The following is a 20,095-nucleotide window of genomic DNA, read 5'->3' as shown; positions in this document are numbered from 1 at the left end:
TAATTATTTTATATCAAAAGGTATTAGATATTTTGTAAAGACTGAAATCTCTTTGAAACAACTGTTGAAATTGTTCTATAAATTACGTAAATCCAAAAAATTCATCATTGTCAGGTGGCGCTACAGACATTCTTCCATCCTTAGCTGTCGAATGTCTGTCTTCTTCATCCCTTTGCTCCTATCTCCCTTAAATCGTCCAGATATCTGAGTTTAGGTCGCCCCTTTCTTCTTCCGGCTGGCCTATTTAGCATAGTTATTTTAGCATTCATCCGCATAACGTGGACTACCCATCTTAGTCGGTTTATTTTAATGCAATTACAAAAAATAATAAATTTTCTAACCAGTATCATGTTTGCTATGAAATATTCTAAAAGTACCGATACAATTGTTAACGGACGTTATAAAGTTGAATATTTCTCTCTCCTCATCAGTCATGACAAAACCCCCACCCCCCTAGTGAATGTATTGTCCGGCTACAAAGATCTGATGCAAAGATCTTTTACATATTCCTGTAATTTGGTCGATCTATCTTGATGGAGATCTTCCTCACGATCTTTGACCTTCTACCTTTCCGTCTTTCCATGTTTACTGTGTTTGCTCTCATAACATGTCCAAAGTATTTTGCTGGAAAACCGTTTGCTGACCTTAAGATCATTTAAAATTGAATTATTTGTCCTGTGGTCAGTCCACGGAATTCGTAACATTATTTTCCAAGAGAACATTTCAGTGGCGTTTATCTTTCTTCTTTCCGTTTATCGTAGAGTCCAAGATTCACATCAGTATGTCAGTATTGGGAATGTAAAGCAGTTGATCAACCTCCTTTTTCAGAGTTCGTGAAATTTAAGAGCCCTTCCATATTTTGGCCATCTTTATTGCATACTGGCCTTACTACCAATTCATACCAAACTAAATTTACGACGTACCAAAACACTCCTCTAGATTATATTAAAAATTAAATAGTTTTGAAAGGTTTCATTCAAAGTTGGTGTTTTATTTTCTATTATATAGTATTTCTGTACTTTCGCACAGAAGTTTAATTTCTCTCTGCGTTTATGGCGCGTTCAGCTATCTGTCACTCTGTACATTTTACGGTCAAAAAAGAAATTCCCAATTAAATCTTAATTTTCATGCCCTATTTTTAGAATTTTAAATGATCAATGTTTTACATATTCAAATTGTTTTCCCAAAACATCCACCAATTTAACTTGTTTGAAGGGAAATGTTTAATGTCATATATAAACTAGACAAACCTTTCGATAAGAACAATTCCAATGAAATCAAAAATAAAAATAAAATGTTACATACCGTTTCGGCAGGTATTTTGTATCTGATTGTACTTTTTCAACACCTGTCAAAATAAAATAATCATAAATACGAAAAGCCACGGAAATTAACCAAACTCTCCCTATCCATGCAAAATTAGTAAAAAAATTGTATTAAAAAGTGTCTTGGTAAAGAAAACGGAAAAGAATAAAGGATGTTAGACTATTAAGGTTGTTTTCGTTCATTTTTATTAACCCCTCAAAATTATAAAAAAATGAAATATACTAAAATGGTTTATACTATACAACAGAACTGTCTTTACACATCTGTAATTAGATGAGGTCATATAAATCACTGACCAATTCAAGAATTCGCTATACTGATGCACTCATGTTTTTCAGCAATATTCACTTCCACTATTAGCTATAATTACATAATATTATATTATCTTTCTTTTTGTATTAATTTGATACTATACGACTGTTACTAGTCGTCGTTTTTCTTTCTTTTCGAAAAATAATTATGATTAATAAAATGCTTCTATCTAATAAATAAAATTTGTTGTTTATATTTTTTTCGCCTTTCCGAGGATATTGAAACAAACATTGAATCATCCTGGACGGAACTAACATTTCTTACTCTTATCTGTTTTCTTCATCAGGAAATTGCGGGAAGAGGAGGTTTCTAACATTTCTTTTTCGATAAAAAAAGAAAAATAAAAAAACATTTAAATCTTATCTTAAAAGGTGTGTAGACTTAATCTTAAACTTGTGGATGATAGACGAGGTACATCGGAGATCATCTGAAACGTGGCTGCATGAGCACTGGTCCCGCGGGGAACATATGGGCACCATACATCATACCAGGCGGCATTCCGATCATACCTAAAGACAAAAATCATATTTAAACTTCGAATTAAACTATATAAATACATTGAGTTTGGAATACTGTCATTTTTTTATTCCTTCTTTTTCCTATTCCAACAGAGAACCATAAAACAGAAATTCAAGTGATGTCAACAACTTGCTAAAATAGAAATTAGACTGTCTGATGTCACATTTTAAAACGTTTGAATCTTATGAAATCAAACTTTCAACACAACAATATTTTTACAATAGTATTTAAACCACCCATTAAAACATATTATTTTAGCATTCCCAAAGGATGTTTTACTTTTTAAATATAGAAGAAAATGCATAATTTAATTAAATCATAAACTAATTAAATGAAATTTATTGATCTTTCTGGATATGTCAATGTCTGGGCATATAAGCAACACCAGTTTGCTTGGTCCATGGTCTATGACTTGTACTGTATATTGATTTTGTCAGGGCTTTGTTTTTAAAACCAATAACAGTCTAAGATCCGGCCCCTTGAATCTGCAGGCATATCTATAATTTTTATGAATGATAAATGATAGCAGAATAGTTGCCTGGCAATGTTTGACCACAACAATCTCTAATTAAACATATTGTACATAATTAGTTTTTGTTAATAAATCCCAGATACATGTTTTTTAAATGAATTTAATGTTATTGGAAAGGAAAATAATGTAGGAAATAGAAAAAAAATATATTTTCCAGCTCTCAGTCAGTCGCAATCTATGAGTTAACAGATATAAATATATATCTTTTGTTAATTATTTACCCTTACATGCTTTTAAAGTGAATTATTTATCAAATAAAAGTTTATTTTTTCTTTACACTATAACGCAAGGTTACTTGTTAAATAAGTGCCGCAAGTAGAGGTTACCATCATACTAAATGTATTGTATAAGTATATACGTAAGTCCTTTCTGCTATGCTGCGTCCTTGTTTACAACACGAAACAGCGTGAGCATTTCGTCTTGTTTGCTTACAGTGAATCATAGTAAAAGAAATGAATTCAAATGATGGTAAGATCTAGTTGCAGCACTTATACAGACAACCATGTGTTATAGTGCAGAAGAAAAAACTTTAATTTGAGGTATAATTCAATTTAAAAAAATAAAGAGTAAGTGTAAATAATTTACAATAACATACCTGTTTACACTTAAAAATCGATAGAATGAGGCTGCTGAAAGCTGGCAACCATTTTTGTTCTATGCCCTACATTATTTTCTTTCAAGTAACGTTAAATTCACTTGAAAAACTTGTATGTGGGATTTATTAACAAAAACTAATTACAGTATATTTAATTAAATTGCGGCTAAATTTTGCCAGGCAACCCTGCTGTCATCTATTCTGCTACCATGTATCATTCATAAAAATTAAGTTTCATAAAGAAATAGATACCTGCAGATTCAAGCAAAAAATAATACAACTGACAAAATCTACAAGAAATAATAATATAAAAGCCCATTATATGTAAACATAACCAGAAATTATTTAATGGCTTATCAAGATTCAAGAAGGTTGCGCTTTCGGGACCGGCGTTCTGTAATGGTACATTGTTTTCGGAAATAAACCAAAATAAATCATAAAAAAACATTTTTTCTTGTTGCCTTTGGATCTCCAATCTGGAAATCGTTTTCAAAAAATTCCTAAAAGAAAATTGCGAATAATCATTGATATAATTTATAAAGATCAATTGTCCGTCAATTTACAGTTTATATCAATTACTCACAATTTTATGTTGTATGTCCAAAAAAATTTTGGAAACGATTTTCGGGTTGGGAAGCGAGACCTCAAAAACAAAAATCGTAATTTCTAATGCAATTCTCAATATTTCTATAAGGGGGAGAAACTTAAACTCTTCGCGGAGAAAACCCCAAAAAATTGATGCCTTTGAGATATGATGTTGGAGAATGCGGCGCATACCTTAAACAGCTCATCGGATAAACGTTTCCGTACTTAACCAACTGAATTCTACAATTCTACAGTTCTGAATTCTACAAGAGGACGATCATTGACAACAATATACATATATATATATATATATATATATATATATATATATATATATATATATATATATATATATATATATATATATATATATATATATATATATATATATATATATATATATATATATACCACACCAGAAAGAATAACACACCAGAAGAAAATAGTTTCAGAACCATATTTATGGACCTAATTCTGGAATTATTTCTTCCTGGCACTTTGTCTCCAGCTGCGGCAGACGAAAAACTGTCTTCTTGCCTTCTTGTTTTCGCTTGTAAATGTTTCCCCAATATATTTGCTATTTGTACTAATGTGCTCATTGAGCATAGAATATACATAACACCAACACACAGGGATCGATATTTTGAACAACTCCAATCATGGCCTAAATAAAAAAGAGGAATCATAAAAACGCTACCCGAATATATGAACTTTAGTGAAAGAACTGAAATATGTAGAAAAACATTGGGACAAAACGGATATTCCCATCTATACATCGATACACGACGTATATATCCAAAAAGAGTAACCGCAATATTGACCCCCAACACCGATTATGAAAAAGTTTTTTTTTTCGTTTATTAAAAATGTGACGGATCTAATTTGCAAAATCTTAGCAAAACATAACGTCAAGTCATCATCAAACCAATGTAGACGATCCATGTAGTTCTGACTCGGTGTACATTGGAACAACAAAACGTAATGTTCATTCTCGTTTGACGGAACATAAAAGGAAGTGCCGCCTTGGTCACTGTGAAAGATCCGTTTCAGAGCACACCATCATACAACACAAGCTGATGAAATGTTTCATTTCATCAGCTTGTTAATACGACACACAAAGAAGAAGATCACATAACACAGTCCCTAAATTTTCTTTAAAGAAACACAGATGCTTACTAAAAATCACACTAATATCCACGATCATTGTGTCCAATGATAAAGCATCTTGTAATAAAATGCTTTCGTTCCATATTATTTTTATACGCCAGGTGTTTTTACAAATTTCAGTGAACATATCTAATGGCACCTAATGACTTTGAAAAAGTAACACTCAGGTCATTGTGTTCAATTGATTTCATTTAGAATGCACCAACTAGACATTTGCTCAAAGATTATGTCTTAAACAACGAACGGAGGAATGTCTCATCTCATCTTCCTTGAAGTTCTCTCTGATAAGAGCCAGAAATACGTGTAAGATTACGACAAATTGGAAGAGATATTATTTCTATTCGTATGCTCTTCCCATCCTGAAATGATTCTACAAACACTACCATTTCAAAATCACAAAGGCGTCCACAAGAAATAACTTTTACCTTTCGTATGTCCGTTTAAGAAAGTAATGTATCCCAACCTAACAAAACCACTATCCTGCTTTTTTAACGAGAGACAAACGAAAGCACTGGTATATTAGGTAACTCTAGGAAGGAAGGTAAAGAAGTTAATATGATAATTGTTTAAGGTAAACAATGCCAGAGAATGTGTATTAAATGAAGATAATGAATAGAAAATGCATTAAAATATGTAACACATAAAAGTTTAGATTATTAATTTGGTTATATGTAACATACATCAACACAATAGGTATATTCAACTTTAAGATCACAAAAATCGAGCACAATTATTAAGCCCAACACAGTTAAAAGATGCCAATAACAAGGATATATGATCAATTAACCTACAGATTTAGATCTGTTTAGATTGCTTTGTATAAAATGTTGATTTTTAAAGACAACAGACTAATTTCTATATGTTACAGCAAATTTATATATTATAACTTTTTAGAAAATGTACATCACAGTTTAATTTTCCGTTTTTGTTCAATTCTATCGTTGAAAATTTAGAGGGCACAAAACTAAAATAAGTACTCACCTGGAAAAAAAAATAATAAAAAAACATCTATTTATTAAAGCCTAGCATTGGACACACAGCTAAAGAAAACTACAGTACCACACATTAGAAAGTGTTCTTTAATTATCTGATAACTAACAGAAATGTTTTATTGCTCTCTAAAGTTTAGGGTCATCGATTTGTATTGTACATTTTTTTTTATCTGTCGTTAATAAAACTATGTAAAAGTATACCATGGCAAGTGACAGTTGTAAAAGTTAGTACTATATTGTTAAAAAAACAAATACATATGACAAAAAGTGTAACAAACAACGTGTTTAAAAATTCATGGATTTAGAAACATGTCAAAGTTACGTCAAATCTAATTAAGTCAAAATTAACAAACCTAATCCTAAGGAACTGTAAAATGAATTCTAATTCACTTATTAAAGGCTGGACAAATAAGTGCAAACATACAAAAGAATAAATGTGTTACTGTTTTTCTGGGACAGACATTAACAATGTATGAAATGAATTTAAAGTAATTTTACTAGAACCACTGCTAAACAATTGTAACCTGACAAATAATATATTATCAAAGAGAATAGGTCTTCATGGCCGCTGTTTTATAATGATACATTGTGTTCGGGGTTTATAGGATGTGGTCTAAAATTATTTCATCAAGCTTCATCTGCTACTGAGCTACTGATCCATGCATCATCGAAGGTCTATCATCACCACTGATGTTCCTTGAATATCTGTGCTATTAGAATTTATTGAAAACCAACACACAACAGACCGCTACTTGATAAACAACTCGAATCACTACCCTAGAAAAGATTCATAAAAACCGTAAAGGAAAGTGCAGACGAATATAAAAACCTGAACATTTTAGGGAAGAATTGAAACGTCTAGACAAAGACTTCAGATAGTGTCCTTATTTCTCTACTTTGGTCATTGTTCTCATGTATCCAGGTTCCTAGATATTTGTAGTTGTTAAACCTTTCCACTTGTTTTCTTTACGTTCATTTCCAGACGGTGTTGGATACTGCATTGATTTGTTCTATCTAGTAAATGTTGTAGTTGTTGTTGTTGTGTTGTTCTAGACTTCAACTAAATTAACGGTGTCCGCTACGAATCTTATATTGTTTAGATTTTTCTTTGTATTGCTTTGTATACCATCTTCCTCAGATAACGCTTCCCTAAAGATAGTTCTACAAGTATCTGATATCAAACTCTATTGAATGCCTTCTGAAAATCAATGAAGCGGATATAGAACTTGAGTTATATCTAAATTTTGGGTAAGCACACAAAAGCGAAAAGTTCTGTCGCACTCAGTCCTATTTTGAATCCGAACTGGGTATCACCTATAACTTCTTCCACTTTTTTGTATAGTCTTCCGTGTATTATTTACAGGAATGTCAATTCCTGTAAAAAAGAAATCATGTGGATTATCAAGGATAGTGTTCTGTACTGGAACATTCTGGCGCACTGGCTGGATAATGTCAACCAATCGTCAGCATGCAGTGAAGGTGAGGATATGCGTAATACAACAATAACTTAGAAGAAGCAAAGTATCTGTATTAACTATCAGACAAAATAAGTTATATAAGGTAATAATTGGATTTTCTGTACAAGTACAAGGGCGTCGAGGCATAGGATGAAAACAATATTCGTGGCTGAGAAACATAAACGACTGGTGTAAATATCAGAGAAGTAGCTACAATATTCCGAAGACCCGTAAACGGCACTCTACAAATGATTTCAAGGGTACAGACAACCGCCAATGTGCAGCCAAGCATAGCAAATGAAGTAGATAAGAAGTTTCGCTGGCGAGTGCAATCTTATGCAAAATTTTGACAGGCAAAAATTATAATATTAAACAAATTGAAATCCCGAAGACTATGGTTTAAATTACAATTAATTTTAAGAAAACCACAACTAAATTTTCTTCGATAGTGTATTTTAGAGTTATTTTAAACCCAGCTAATTTTTTTATTCTTGTGATATTAATTATATTTCTTTATTTATTAAATTCTGATTTATTATTTTATAACTATCGATTCTCTGTATATCCTGCTTGTAGACGTCGTCTATATGCTAAAGTATTGTATAGTTGAATTTCTACAATCTCAGACATATCAAATAATATAATAATACTTTGTAAAAATTCAACCATCAAATAAAAATGTATTAACAATCTAATTGTTTATTGAATTGGATAAATTTGAATAAACGTCAAATGTACAATACAAATCATGCAGCTAAGTAGAGAAAGAAAATGTCAGAAATAAAAATACCTCTTTGTCATAATGACTAATAATGCTAAAAATGACAATATCCAAAATCTACATAAACTGATAGGTTTTTGTGATTAGTGATTTAAAAATATAAATATACGATAAAAAATGTATAATAGATTACTCAGAATGATGAATATGTTTTAAGCAATAATCGAAACCTCTTACTTTGAATGTTTGGTCCCCAATTTGTGTTTGATTAAAGATATATACTTTTAAGTTTTGATTTAGCTCTGTTGGCGTTTCTTCTATTAAATTGTAACTCTAAAAACTTGTCAATCTTATAACCCGAGGGTTATACTTTGAAAGGTCTGAAAATACCTAAATTTATTTTATAATTGATAAATTAAGCAATACATGTTTTTTAAGAATCCAAGATCAGAAAAAATTAACTCAGATAGCTAATATTGGAGTCAAGGGTGTATTACCTAGGTAACAGCCATAGCTCTTAGGTAAAAGCTTATTAAGCCGGACTGCCCGGGTTCGATCCCGGTAGACACCAGAAAAGTTTAAATTTCTAATTTAATTGAGCCACCAGCGCCACCACCAACATAAATCCATTTTTTTTTCAAATTGCAAAAAATGTAAATTTTTTAAATTTAAACGTGTGAAACACATATCGCGGAATTGGATTGTTAATCTGAGTAGATGGAGAAACTTTTGGCAAATGATAATAAATATAAATGATAAATCTACCAATATTCAAATTTTGTTTAGTATATTGGTAGACTACTAATATAAAAGAAAAAATTTGGATATTTGTTACATGTAATAAACATTAATTTTTTTATTTTCCTTGATAAAAACAAGAGATTTACAGTTTCTAATCTTTGGAGAGTCTATTATGTAGAGAAACATCTAAATATCACTGGTAAATATAGTTCTTACAAACCAAACTGCAGAATATGAATATAACATAGTAAACTGGTATCAATGATTTTAGACGCGGTAGTTTCGAGCTAAAAATAATCTTAAAAAATATTTGGACGGGCCTAATAATCGAAATTTTGGGAAATTTTGTAATGGCTAGGATTCAATCAATACATATGATAACAAAATTAAAATTCCAAACACAAACCAAACTTCGGGGATGCGTTCCTTCACCAACAGAAACTCGATCTTGAGAAAGTGTGAAATGTATTTACAGAAATAAGAATTAATGGGAACTAGATAATCAAATGAAAGTTTAAGAATGTCCAATACAACATTAAGTAAGAAATAAAAATTACAGAATTACACAGAAAGTACTATTTTATCAACAAATTGAGTTTTGTCACATTTACTTTGTATGTCTAATTGACTTTGCATCTGGCTCGAAGGACCAATGTATAAAAGTAAAAGTAGAAAATATTGACCATGAAAATTGTAGTAGTGTCTTTTACTGCGGGTGGTAGCTTATTTATAAATGTTGGAAACACTAAATCCATTTCAAGACAAACACAAAAAAACTTATTTTATTACATCTTGAAAAAATGTTAGATCAACTAGATCCAACTATGCGTCGATAAGTGCCTAATATTTAATTAATGTAACAAGTAGTTACACAATTACTTCTCTGAACTTTATAATTTTTCTATTTCGCAAAATATACATAAAAAATTCGACAAGAGAGATAATTTATATTCTAAAAATTAAGGAGAGAGGATTCAATAGTAATAAAAGTGGATAAGCTGATTCATAAAAGGAATTAAAGGGAGCTAATTAAATATTTCCATACTTTACTTAAAAATGTGTATTTTAAATGTATATCCAATCAGTACTAAATAACTGAAATACTAAGAATCGAGTTACTTGTCACGCTCAATATAATTACAATATAAATAAATAAAGAACTAATTCAGAACGTTTCTAGAATATATCTTGGCGTCTTGGAGATCAAAATATGTCGTAGTAAGTGTTCAGTTTCGATTATTGCGAAAACAAATATGCAATAATTCAACCAAATGACAGTAAACAAACCAATCACTGCCAAAAAAACTAAGCGAGTGACAAATATCTGAATGCAGGCATGCCAACACAGAAGTGCGTGAGAAGTACCTGGGCAGATGCGGGATCGCCCCCAAATGTCATTTTGTCCTCAAATAAAACGCACTGGTGTCGGTAGTAATCAATCATGTTAATTTCACTTTAATAATAAACAAGTATTATTTTCAACGACAATATTTACAAAAGCGATCCACTACCAAAAGTTTACTACTACCAAATTATTCATTTTAATTTTGAATTAGCAGTAAGTTAGTATATAATTTTAGAAAGAAAATATTTAGGTACATCATGTACTTAATTTGAGTTCGTAACGTTATTCGCTAATTCAACCGGTCAGGACACTTTTAAGTAATACGCGAAATTGTAAACTATACTAGTACTTATGGGGTTATATCAAATAGTACAACAGGATTGCTGTTACAAATACGGAATATAAGCAAATGTATCTAATGCGCATAATTTGTTCTCCTAAAATAGTATTTTTAAAAGTTCTTTCTTGTTATGCTAATAAAACTGGTGTAAGGGCAAATTATTTCGTAAAATCAATTAAGTTCACTTTGTAGTAAGAGAAACTTGAAATGAAATATAAAACTTCTAGTGTAATTGGTACCTTAAATTATAGAAATATGAAAATATTCAAGGAAATACAAAATTTTTCAAAATGTTTTCAGTTTCATTGAACCACCATCAGTGATACTTAAAATATTTAAAAAATGCTATAAATACCTTTAGTTTACATATAAAATATTAAATGAACTTAAATTTAAATGACATAATGTCGATGATTATAGATTTTTAACTAAAGGGGAAAATACTGAGCCTTACTCGAAAATGGCGACCACATCTGGGCCAAGTCAAAGTTACTAGCAAACTATCTCAGTATGTTCCCTTTTAGTTAAAAACCAATAATCGTTCGTAGTGTTTCAAGTATTTCCATAATAGTTCAATAGAACCGAAAATATTTTGAAAAATTTTGTAATCCTTTTGGATATTTTTTATAATTGAATATACCAATTACATTAAAGTTTTATACTTCATTGTGAGTAACGTAACGTGAGTTAACTATGGTATACAGCCAACCACTGGAAATTTTCTCTTTATAAGTTCACTTATAAGCACATTGAAGCTGCATGTGTTCCGTTTTTAATAAAGTACACAAAAGAAGTTTTTCTATTCTTTCAGTATTTTCACTTGGTCCCTATGTTGAAGCAGTTGTAGAATTCTAAAGATGATATGCAATCTAAATTCCAGTTTTCCATTTTTTATTTACCTAAGTATGGTAGCATTCTTGTTCCTCTCAGGATTCCACGATCTTATTGCAAATCATCGTTTCTTATAGTGTGTTTCTATTCTACGCTATATTCATCCTATTTTGATTTTTTATGAGAATTTTATATAGCCTACAATCCAGCAACCTTGGAAGTCAAAGAAAAACATCAATTGATACTGTTGTATGAACAGGCAAATTTTTTGTCGGAAAATTTAAAACTGACGCTTTTTCCTTTACTATTTATTTCCAAATAATATGCACAGCATTACATTTTTACGTCTGATTGGGATGTGGAAAACGCGAGGAAAATGTCGACAGACAAAAATGTTGGGTCATTAAGCATTTCAGACACCCATATGGTAATTTCAAATTATTAATAGCAGTTTTGTAGACGGATGATACACATTTGTAGATTTACAACAATAGTTTAAGGTGATGATATTTTTTATGGAACATTCCCAACATTTTTGTTATCAACATTTTCTCCATGTTTTCAACATATTATCTTCTAATCAATATTAATATAATGTAAAAATATCATGTTGATCAATATTTACGACTTAATGCTACTGTTTGCCTATAACTCTGAATTGAGTAACTGTTTTCCTGTAAAATGGGTAAGTATACATATATAAAAGAGAGAATCAAATTTTTAATTAATTGTCTATTATACCGAATTTATTTTACATTATTTTATACTTAGAAGTGCCCGAGCTAGATGAAGATAAAACGAAGGAAATCTAGAATTAGCAAAATAGTTTTGTAAAATGGCGTGAAACTGTTTTTTAATAGATTTTAAATGTTACAATTAAGTCAAATATTTTGATAACTGAGTATTTAACAAAATCATATATTTCGATATCTACAATTTACAATTATAATATATCTACACACACTTCCAAGATAAGTAGGACAACCGATTCTTTTTCAAACTTATAACGTTTTTACTTTTTGTTTCACATGTTTTTAAGCTGTTTCATTTAAGTAACTGCAATCCTTAAATGCCACGTATGGATTAAGTAAGTCAGAAATATCTAAAGTTTTAGTGTTTTTCATTTTTCAATGAATAGGATCATTAAAATTTTTTTTATATTTATCCATTATTAATCATTTTCTCCGAGATATAGTCCCCCAAAATATATTTCTGCAAGAAACGATAAGTTTTGATGTTATAAAGTCTACATGTGTCACAAAATATTGACAAAACTACGTTAATAACCTTATTCAAAGAATGCCTACATGAATTGTTGTTGATATCAGTCCTGAGCTTGGCATCGCCTTTCTTTTAAACATAGTTCCCGGATATCGTTGTGTATCTCTTTAGCCATCTAATTCTTGATTTACCTCGTAGACACCTTCCTTCTAGTATTTGTTAATATGCTCTTTTGTACATCTGTCTTTGAGCATGGACTCCAGATTTCCGATCATTTCGAACCAACTCTTATTACCATGTCAAAGCACCTTTTTAAGCATTTAGTCAAAGCACAAGACTTAGCTCTCCATAGATCTGGTTGGCTTCAGTATTATATCAGTCAATAGTATATCTTCGCTCGTTACCTACCTAGGTCACACAGCATCATAAATTGACATAAAAGTTTGTTTAGCAGTAAATAGTTGACTTCAATTAGTACCGACTATAAACATCTTGGGTTAACCGATAATAGTATAAAAGGCCCGGTTTCAGGTAAAATTTAAATATGTCTCCTGGTAAAATTTGTCAATCTTCATTTCTTAATGTTGATTTACAATCGAAACTCATAATTTCATTAATACAGATAAGGCTTATATTGACGAAACTGCACTGATAAGAGGGTTTTTCGAATTCGATGGTAGTGCGCGACGAGTTTGCTAATCTCCTTTTAAGTGTTTTTCACGTATTTATATAATCATTTTATGGAACTGAACACCAACCAGTATTTAAATACGAGTTCTTGATAAAATTTGTTTGTCTTTATGTATCACGGGAAGTGTTAAGTAGTGTCACTCATTTTATTCATTACGTTTTCTATCATTATGTGGCGTCCGTGGGATAATAATAATGGAGCTTCTTCTAGTGTTCCGGTAAACAAGAAACATTTATCTGTAGAAAATACCTCTGACCACAGTAAAAATAATTACATCAAACCCCATAGAAACAAAAAAATACGTAAAGATTCCAGTTCCACCAAATGTATGGACGAAGCCGATAGGACTTGATACGTCGAAAAGTCTACCATGCACGAAGAGCAACGCATACCTACATTAAGAGCTCTGAAGCAACGGCTCAATGTTAACGAAACCCAAATAAGCTGTAGCCTCACCATCTTATAGAAAATTTTGAAAAGTATGGGCTTTCGATATCGTATAATTGACAAACGACAAGTAATTATGGAATCTCATAGATTACAAAAATGGCGTTATGAGTATATAAATGCGATAAGAAAATTTTATTCTGAAAATCGTCCGATAATTTACCTCGACGAGACATATTCAACGCGACCTAAAGGATTTGCCGATTCCTCCGGTAAATGTAAGACAAAAGCTTCGACAAATAAAGGGAAAAGAATAACGATTTTACATGCTGAATCAGAAAATGGTTGGGTTCAAAATGCCCTGTGGCTTTCTGCAAAGAATATTAAAGACTCTTGCGTCGACTACCGTGAAGATACAATGGCAGAACTTTTTGAAGAATGGCTCAAAAATAATCATATGCCAAACATTCCTCAGAATAGCGTGATAGTAATGGACAATGCAAGCTATCACAGTCGCCAAGTAAGTAAGGCTCCAAACTCGAATAATAGTACATTGGAAATTCAAAATTACATGGAGACGAATGATATTTTAAAGAATGTTACATCAATCAAGGGCTTTTAGAAGTTTTAAAGACATTTTCTATAAAAAAAGTATATGTTTGTGATACATTGGCAGAGGAAATGGGACATACAGTGCTGAAGTCTAACGTGAGGTCACAAAATATTTCTCCAAAGTTAAGTAGTACTGTTCTAGAGTTAATAAGAAAATGGGTCAATGATATTTTTCCAAGTAGTTGGAGAAATTCAGTCCGACACGTAATAAGTAAAGAAAGTTCATATGTTGATGTAGATCATAATATAATTGAACCGATAATTAATTTAGATGATGATAGCGATAGCGAAATAGAACTATGTGTGGAGTGATAATGTCATCAAATCTACAAATGTTACGATTTAAAAAAAAACGGTTCTTTTCGGAACCACAAATATTATTAATGTTTGTTTTTCTATAATCTTAGCAATTAAAATAGATTTAATTTATTTTAAAACTCATTTGAAAACATTAATATGTTTTATTCTTGTTTTATCTAAATAGCATACATTATTATTTTCTTCAATAAAATAAATGTTATAATTTAATTTGCCTAAAATTACTACCTAAATTTTAAACTAAAACAGTGTATATTTAAAAAAAAATTGTACAGAGTTAAAAAAAATCGATTGCGCCACTTTCTTTGAAACTGAGTGTACTAAGTTCACGCCACTTTATAAAATATAAATTAATTTAGTTACGTTATTATTAATTCGACCATGCAATTAGAAATATCGCATTGAAAATATATTTAACTGGTTTGGAATCCGATAAAAATAATCTCCAGTGAATTAAAAGTCCCGTGAAATATTTGAGGAATGAAATGAAATAGCCATATTCACTCCAAAATGTTTGTTTAGTAATTTTAACAGGTAATATGACTGCGATGAACGGACACATATTTAATACATTATTAGGTTTAAAACACATTCCAGGATTTAGTTTTTAAATCACGCTTTTTACGTACATAAGCAAAAAACTATTAGTCAGAGACAAAAAAATCTTGATCTCAAATGTCCCAATCATTTTGAAAATCTGTAAATATAGATGAAGCGGTATACTAATATCAAATGTATTCTGAGAATTAATTGAAACCGATAATAAATTATACTTTTGTTGAAAACTTGTTCCGCAAAACCTTATAAACGGTTCTAAAGAGATATAAGTATGTAGTTTTATAAAATATTGTCGCAAAAGGTGTTCTAATGTCCTTGTACTGGATTTAATAAAGAAAATAGAAAAAATTGCTTAGGGATAAACGATATACTTGTGAATAAATTTTATGCCAAATGCAAAACGAAACATTCGCCAATACAACCTTACGACAAGAGTAAATACTTCGTAACTTAAATTGTGACCAAAAGAAGTATTAGATTAATTTTAAATAGACATGAAAATTATCATAGATGCACGGAACTAATAGAAAGCAACTAAATAATAGAAAAAGAAATAAATTAAAGGAAAATTGTGATAACTGAATGTAAGCTGAACATGTCATTTGTATTCACATATATGCAGTTATCTATCACTTATTTATACTTTGCAACTGTCTAAAACTATTAACGTCGCGCTAAAAATTTAATGAAAAGTACAGCAAAGGACAATTTTGATGAGGTTGTAGCTAATTGCGCGCAAAACAAATTTTAGCCTCGAGTCACCAGACTAGAAATTCATTCAGTACCCAATGTCGCTATAATGGGTCATTTTAAAACCTACTTACAAAGGTATGGTAAATTCAAAAAAAAAGAATGATCGATAGATATAAGTATATAACAAGATGAAGGGACAAAAGCACATTAAAACCTAATTGAATACAAAAGGAAATTATACACTGATCTATTTTAGGTTGTAGTAGGGATTGTTGACTTTTGGACATAATATACAACAATTATTATGCAGCTGCGTAGTAATCAGATTTAAGTTCCTAGGAACATACATACAAATTTAAACAGGCTCTTTACAAGCTAGGTAATGCACTGAAGTATGATCAAACAGAGCGACATTAAGGTCACCAGTGAAGTACGAAGAATATATAGTTTAATCCAGAATAAGCTAGTCAGGATAAGGACTGGAACATAATAAGCTAACAATATTCTTATAACAAACAAAGACTTCATAGATGTAATCACAGACCAGACTTTCTAAAAGTTGGTTGACTGGAGACTTTCTTAGTGTGCTCTCGATTCCCTTTTGCAAGTTGCAAGAAGGTTTAACACAATAAATCTCTTACAATTTTCTACTGTTTAATAATAAAAATTGCCCGTTAGTTCAAAATAATAGTAATAATAGATAACACAGTAAAAAACCTCAATATTAAAACAAATTCGAAATGATCTAATATTTACCGCGATTACAGGTACTTATACTTTGTAAAAAATACAAATAAGTACAAGATTTAGTTTTATTATTCATGAAAATATAACAGATACCTATCCCGAACAGTTAAATGGTCTAGTTAATCTAAAAAAACATTTATAAATAAGGTGGCCACCGAAAAGTTCAGATTCTTGTCTAAATTGATTTTTTATTGCTAATGTACTGTAATCTTTTCAATTTACGTTTTCCAAAATGGAAATTAGAAATTTAATAGTTTTCAGTTCCTTTTTTGTCAGTGGCCACCCATTGTTTGATATAAATATAAAACAAATATGAAATGAATGAAATTCGGTATGAACATGGATGTCAAATGAAGTAGATTAGAATGTACAAAAGAATGATGCCAAGTACAAATTTGACAATTTCTATTATACAAATATCCTTAAAAAAGTTGTTCGTAATTCATTGACTAACTTGCAATATATTTTTGGTTTACGAGATTATTTATCAATAATCCTGGACTTGAGACATAGAAGACAAACTGAAATTTTTAAAACAAACAAAAAAAACGTGCTTTCTAAGAATCTCAAACATTAAGGATGCATAAACGTAGTCTTATCACCGATAAATAAAGTATGAAAGTATGACAGCTGTATTTGAAACAGTCAAATGAAGCGTTCAACTCCAAACACTAATACCAAAGGTATCTAGAAATTAAAATATATCATGCAGTTAGAATATTGAAATATGTACTGTCACTAAACTCAACTATTCCAAAGACCAACACAATAATATAACATACTAGATGAGTAAACTCTAATGGCCTCTGTATTGCCAGTGGAAAAGATATGTTATGTATAAGTTTATGAAAAGGTACGTTTCTGTATATTTGAATACTTTTGGTAATAATAGGAACCTGAGTGAAGCATATTTTACTTTTTAAATATACCCACAAAAAGTATTCTGAAGAGGATAAACCGAGGGATCATAGGAGTCATTAAATCAATCCTCTTCTTCCAATCCAATGTCGAGGAAATCTATCTTTAAAATACTGGCAAACAACTACATCAAAAAGTGAGTATCTTTGTCCTGTTGTCCTGTCTGTGCAGATACATGGTATCGGTTAGTTTTCTATTATGACTGTTAATGTTAAAAAGAAAATACGGTTAACTCTACTGTTTTGTTTTTTACTGGGTTTCAATGTGGCGTTTTTAATTTTCCACATATCCCGTTTGTTACTTTCGATTAACGTGCTTGTTTGGTTGTAACAATGCTCAATGAAAATTGTATTCGCAACGCAAGTCATGATTCAAAGATGTATAGACTGTGACATACACTACTGATTTCTAGGCTATGTGCACGCCTTTGATGTGTATTTACATAAAAGGATGGTGCATACCCTGAGAAGCTTGGAAGTAAATGGAAAAGCCATTATTTCGGGACAGAAAATGACAGTATAAGCTTAAAGTATACCAAACCAGTACAGATAAAGAAAGGAGTCTGGCCAATAGCTACAATATAATTTGATTTACTAGCTTTATTAGATTTATCCTTGGCATTAACTTAGGTACTGTGAAGTAAATAAACAGTACCTGACCATGCATACAGTATTCTCAGTTTCGAATGTTTCAGAAATTTGTAATGAAAAATCTTGCGTGAATATACTATTTCTGATTGAATTTTACAAACTTTTTATTTATAATAAATTACGAACAAAAACCATAACCACACTTTTTAATCCTATGGTCACACAGGGAACTATATAACATTAGATAATTATATAACATTACATTATATAGTGAGCAGAAAATAAAGTTGAACACGAACTTCAATAAAAATTGTAATAGTACAAGATCCAACTGCAGGATCAATACGTTCATAACGTAGTTCATCAAACTCACATTTTTATGTACATTTAAAATTAGGAGAATACATTGATAATAGGTTGCTAGTCAAAAACTGGCTTCAAATATTTTTAATTCAATTAATAGTAATTAGTTTTTAACAAATATTAATATTCATAATTTTTTAAATAAAATACGCTGCTTATGACGTATATGCATGTTTTTATATCAAATTAAAACTAAATTTTTTCTTAATATGATAATATAAGGTTGTATGAGAAAAAAAAGCATGAAAATCAGGGTTGCCAGCTGTTAAAAACGCGAGATTTCAAAGATAAAGTAAAATAGAGTTAGTCCGCAACGACACTGGTTTCACAAGAGATAATATGTATATTACTATACATCTATCGACGCATGCTTTAAACTCACACAACTGACACTTTAAACCAGTAGCATTGCGGCTAGCACAGCACAGCTAACTGTCTTTTATCTTGAATAACTCGCGTTTCTAATAGCTGACAACCTTAGTTTCGACATTTTTTCTCAGGCAAACTTATATCATCATATTAAGAAAAAAAAATTAATTTGATGTAAAAACATGCATATACATAATATGTATGTAAAACAATGTATTCTGCTAATTTTAAATGTATGTAAAAATGTGAGTTTTATTAACTACATTATGAACGTAGTAATCCTGCAGTGTGATATTAGACTAAAAGTTGTAATACCTTAGAAACAGAAGACTGGACTACCAGTCAACCAGCCATGGTAAACCCCACTCGATGCAATATCTAGTTGCGATAGAAATCCGGTAATTAGGGGGGCGACTATTTCAGTTGTGCTAGCTAATTATTAGATTAGGACGTGGAGAACCACTCTGTGAGGCAGCTCTACAGATACTCAGTTCCATTTTGGTTATTTCAAAACTTCTATGGGACTGTTCAGATATTCTGTCCCAGGTTTGAAGTCGAAACAGACTGGCACTAACCTTAATACCAGCAAGGTTAATGACAAGAAGGCAAAAGAATTCTTTGAAATTGCATAGAGAGCAGAACTCATCAAAAATGGCTCTGAAATAAATATCTCGAATGGAACAAAAAACCACCAGGACAAATTTATAGAAGACCTACCGATATACAACCAAAAACTCATTGACAGGATAGAATAGATGAAGTGCTTTAAAAGACAAAAGAAAAGCAAAATGGAACTACGCAAAGGTCGCATTGCCTCAGGTCAGTTTGTAATCTGTAATCTCAGGATATGTTACTGACATTTATATGTATACAATGCAATCTACATAAAAAAAATGTATATTCGCCGGTCGGGATATTTGTTATGTACTTTAATTTCAGAATATTGACTAAAATACATAGTGCTTCGTGTATACCATACATTAGACTTTACTCTCAAAATAAACGGAATTAAAATCTGAAAACTTTAGCTGAGCTGCAAGTCTAAAATATTACAGCTCGGTATCATTTCCTGTAAAACAAGAAGTCGCTATTAACAGATATTTTTAATAGAACATTTTATTTATTATTGTATTTTTAGATTCTGGGTAAAGTTTTGAACAAGTTT

The 20,095-nt window shown here is 30.6% G+C and overlaps 1 protein-coding gene across 1 annotated transcript in view; it reads right to left on the bottom strand.

Moving 5' to 3' along the window:
* Positions 1-1,019: 1,019 nt before the first annotated feature.
* Positions 1,020-20,095, bottom strand: part of BuGZ (Bub3 interacting GLEBS and Zinc finger domain protein) — a 36,699-nt gene continuing 17,623 nt past the window's right edge. The window contains exon 7 of the mRNA XM_072526688.1: positions 1,020-2,147. Within this exon, the coding sequence (XP_072382789.1) occupies positions 2,062-2,147 (86 nt within the window). The 3' untranslated portion in view covers positions 1,020-2,061. The remainder of the gene's footprint in view (positions 2,148-20,095) is intronic.

The sequence above is a fragment of the Diabrotica undecimpunctata genome, chromosome 3 (genome assembly GCF_040954645.1).
Source record: "Diabrotica undecimpunctata isolate CICGRU chromosome 3, icDiaUnde3, whole genome shotgun sequence".
NCBI classification, from domain to species: Eukaryota; Metazoa; Arthropoda; class Insecta; order Coleoptera; family Chrysomelidae; genus Diabrotica; species Diabrotica undecimpunctata.
The sequence above is the reverse complement of the archived record's forward strand: the minus strand, read 5'-3'. Positions and strand labels throughout refer to the sequence as shown.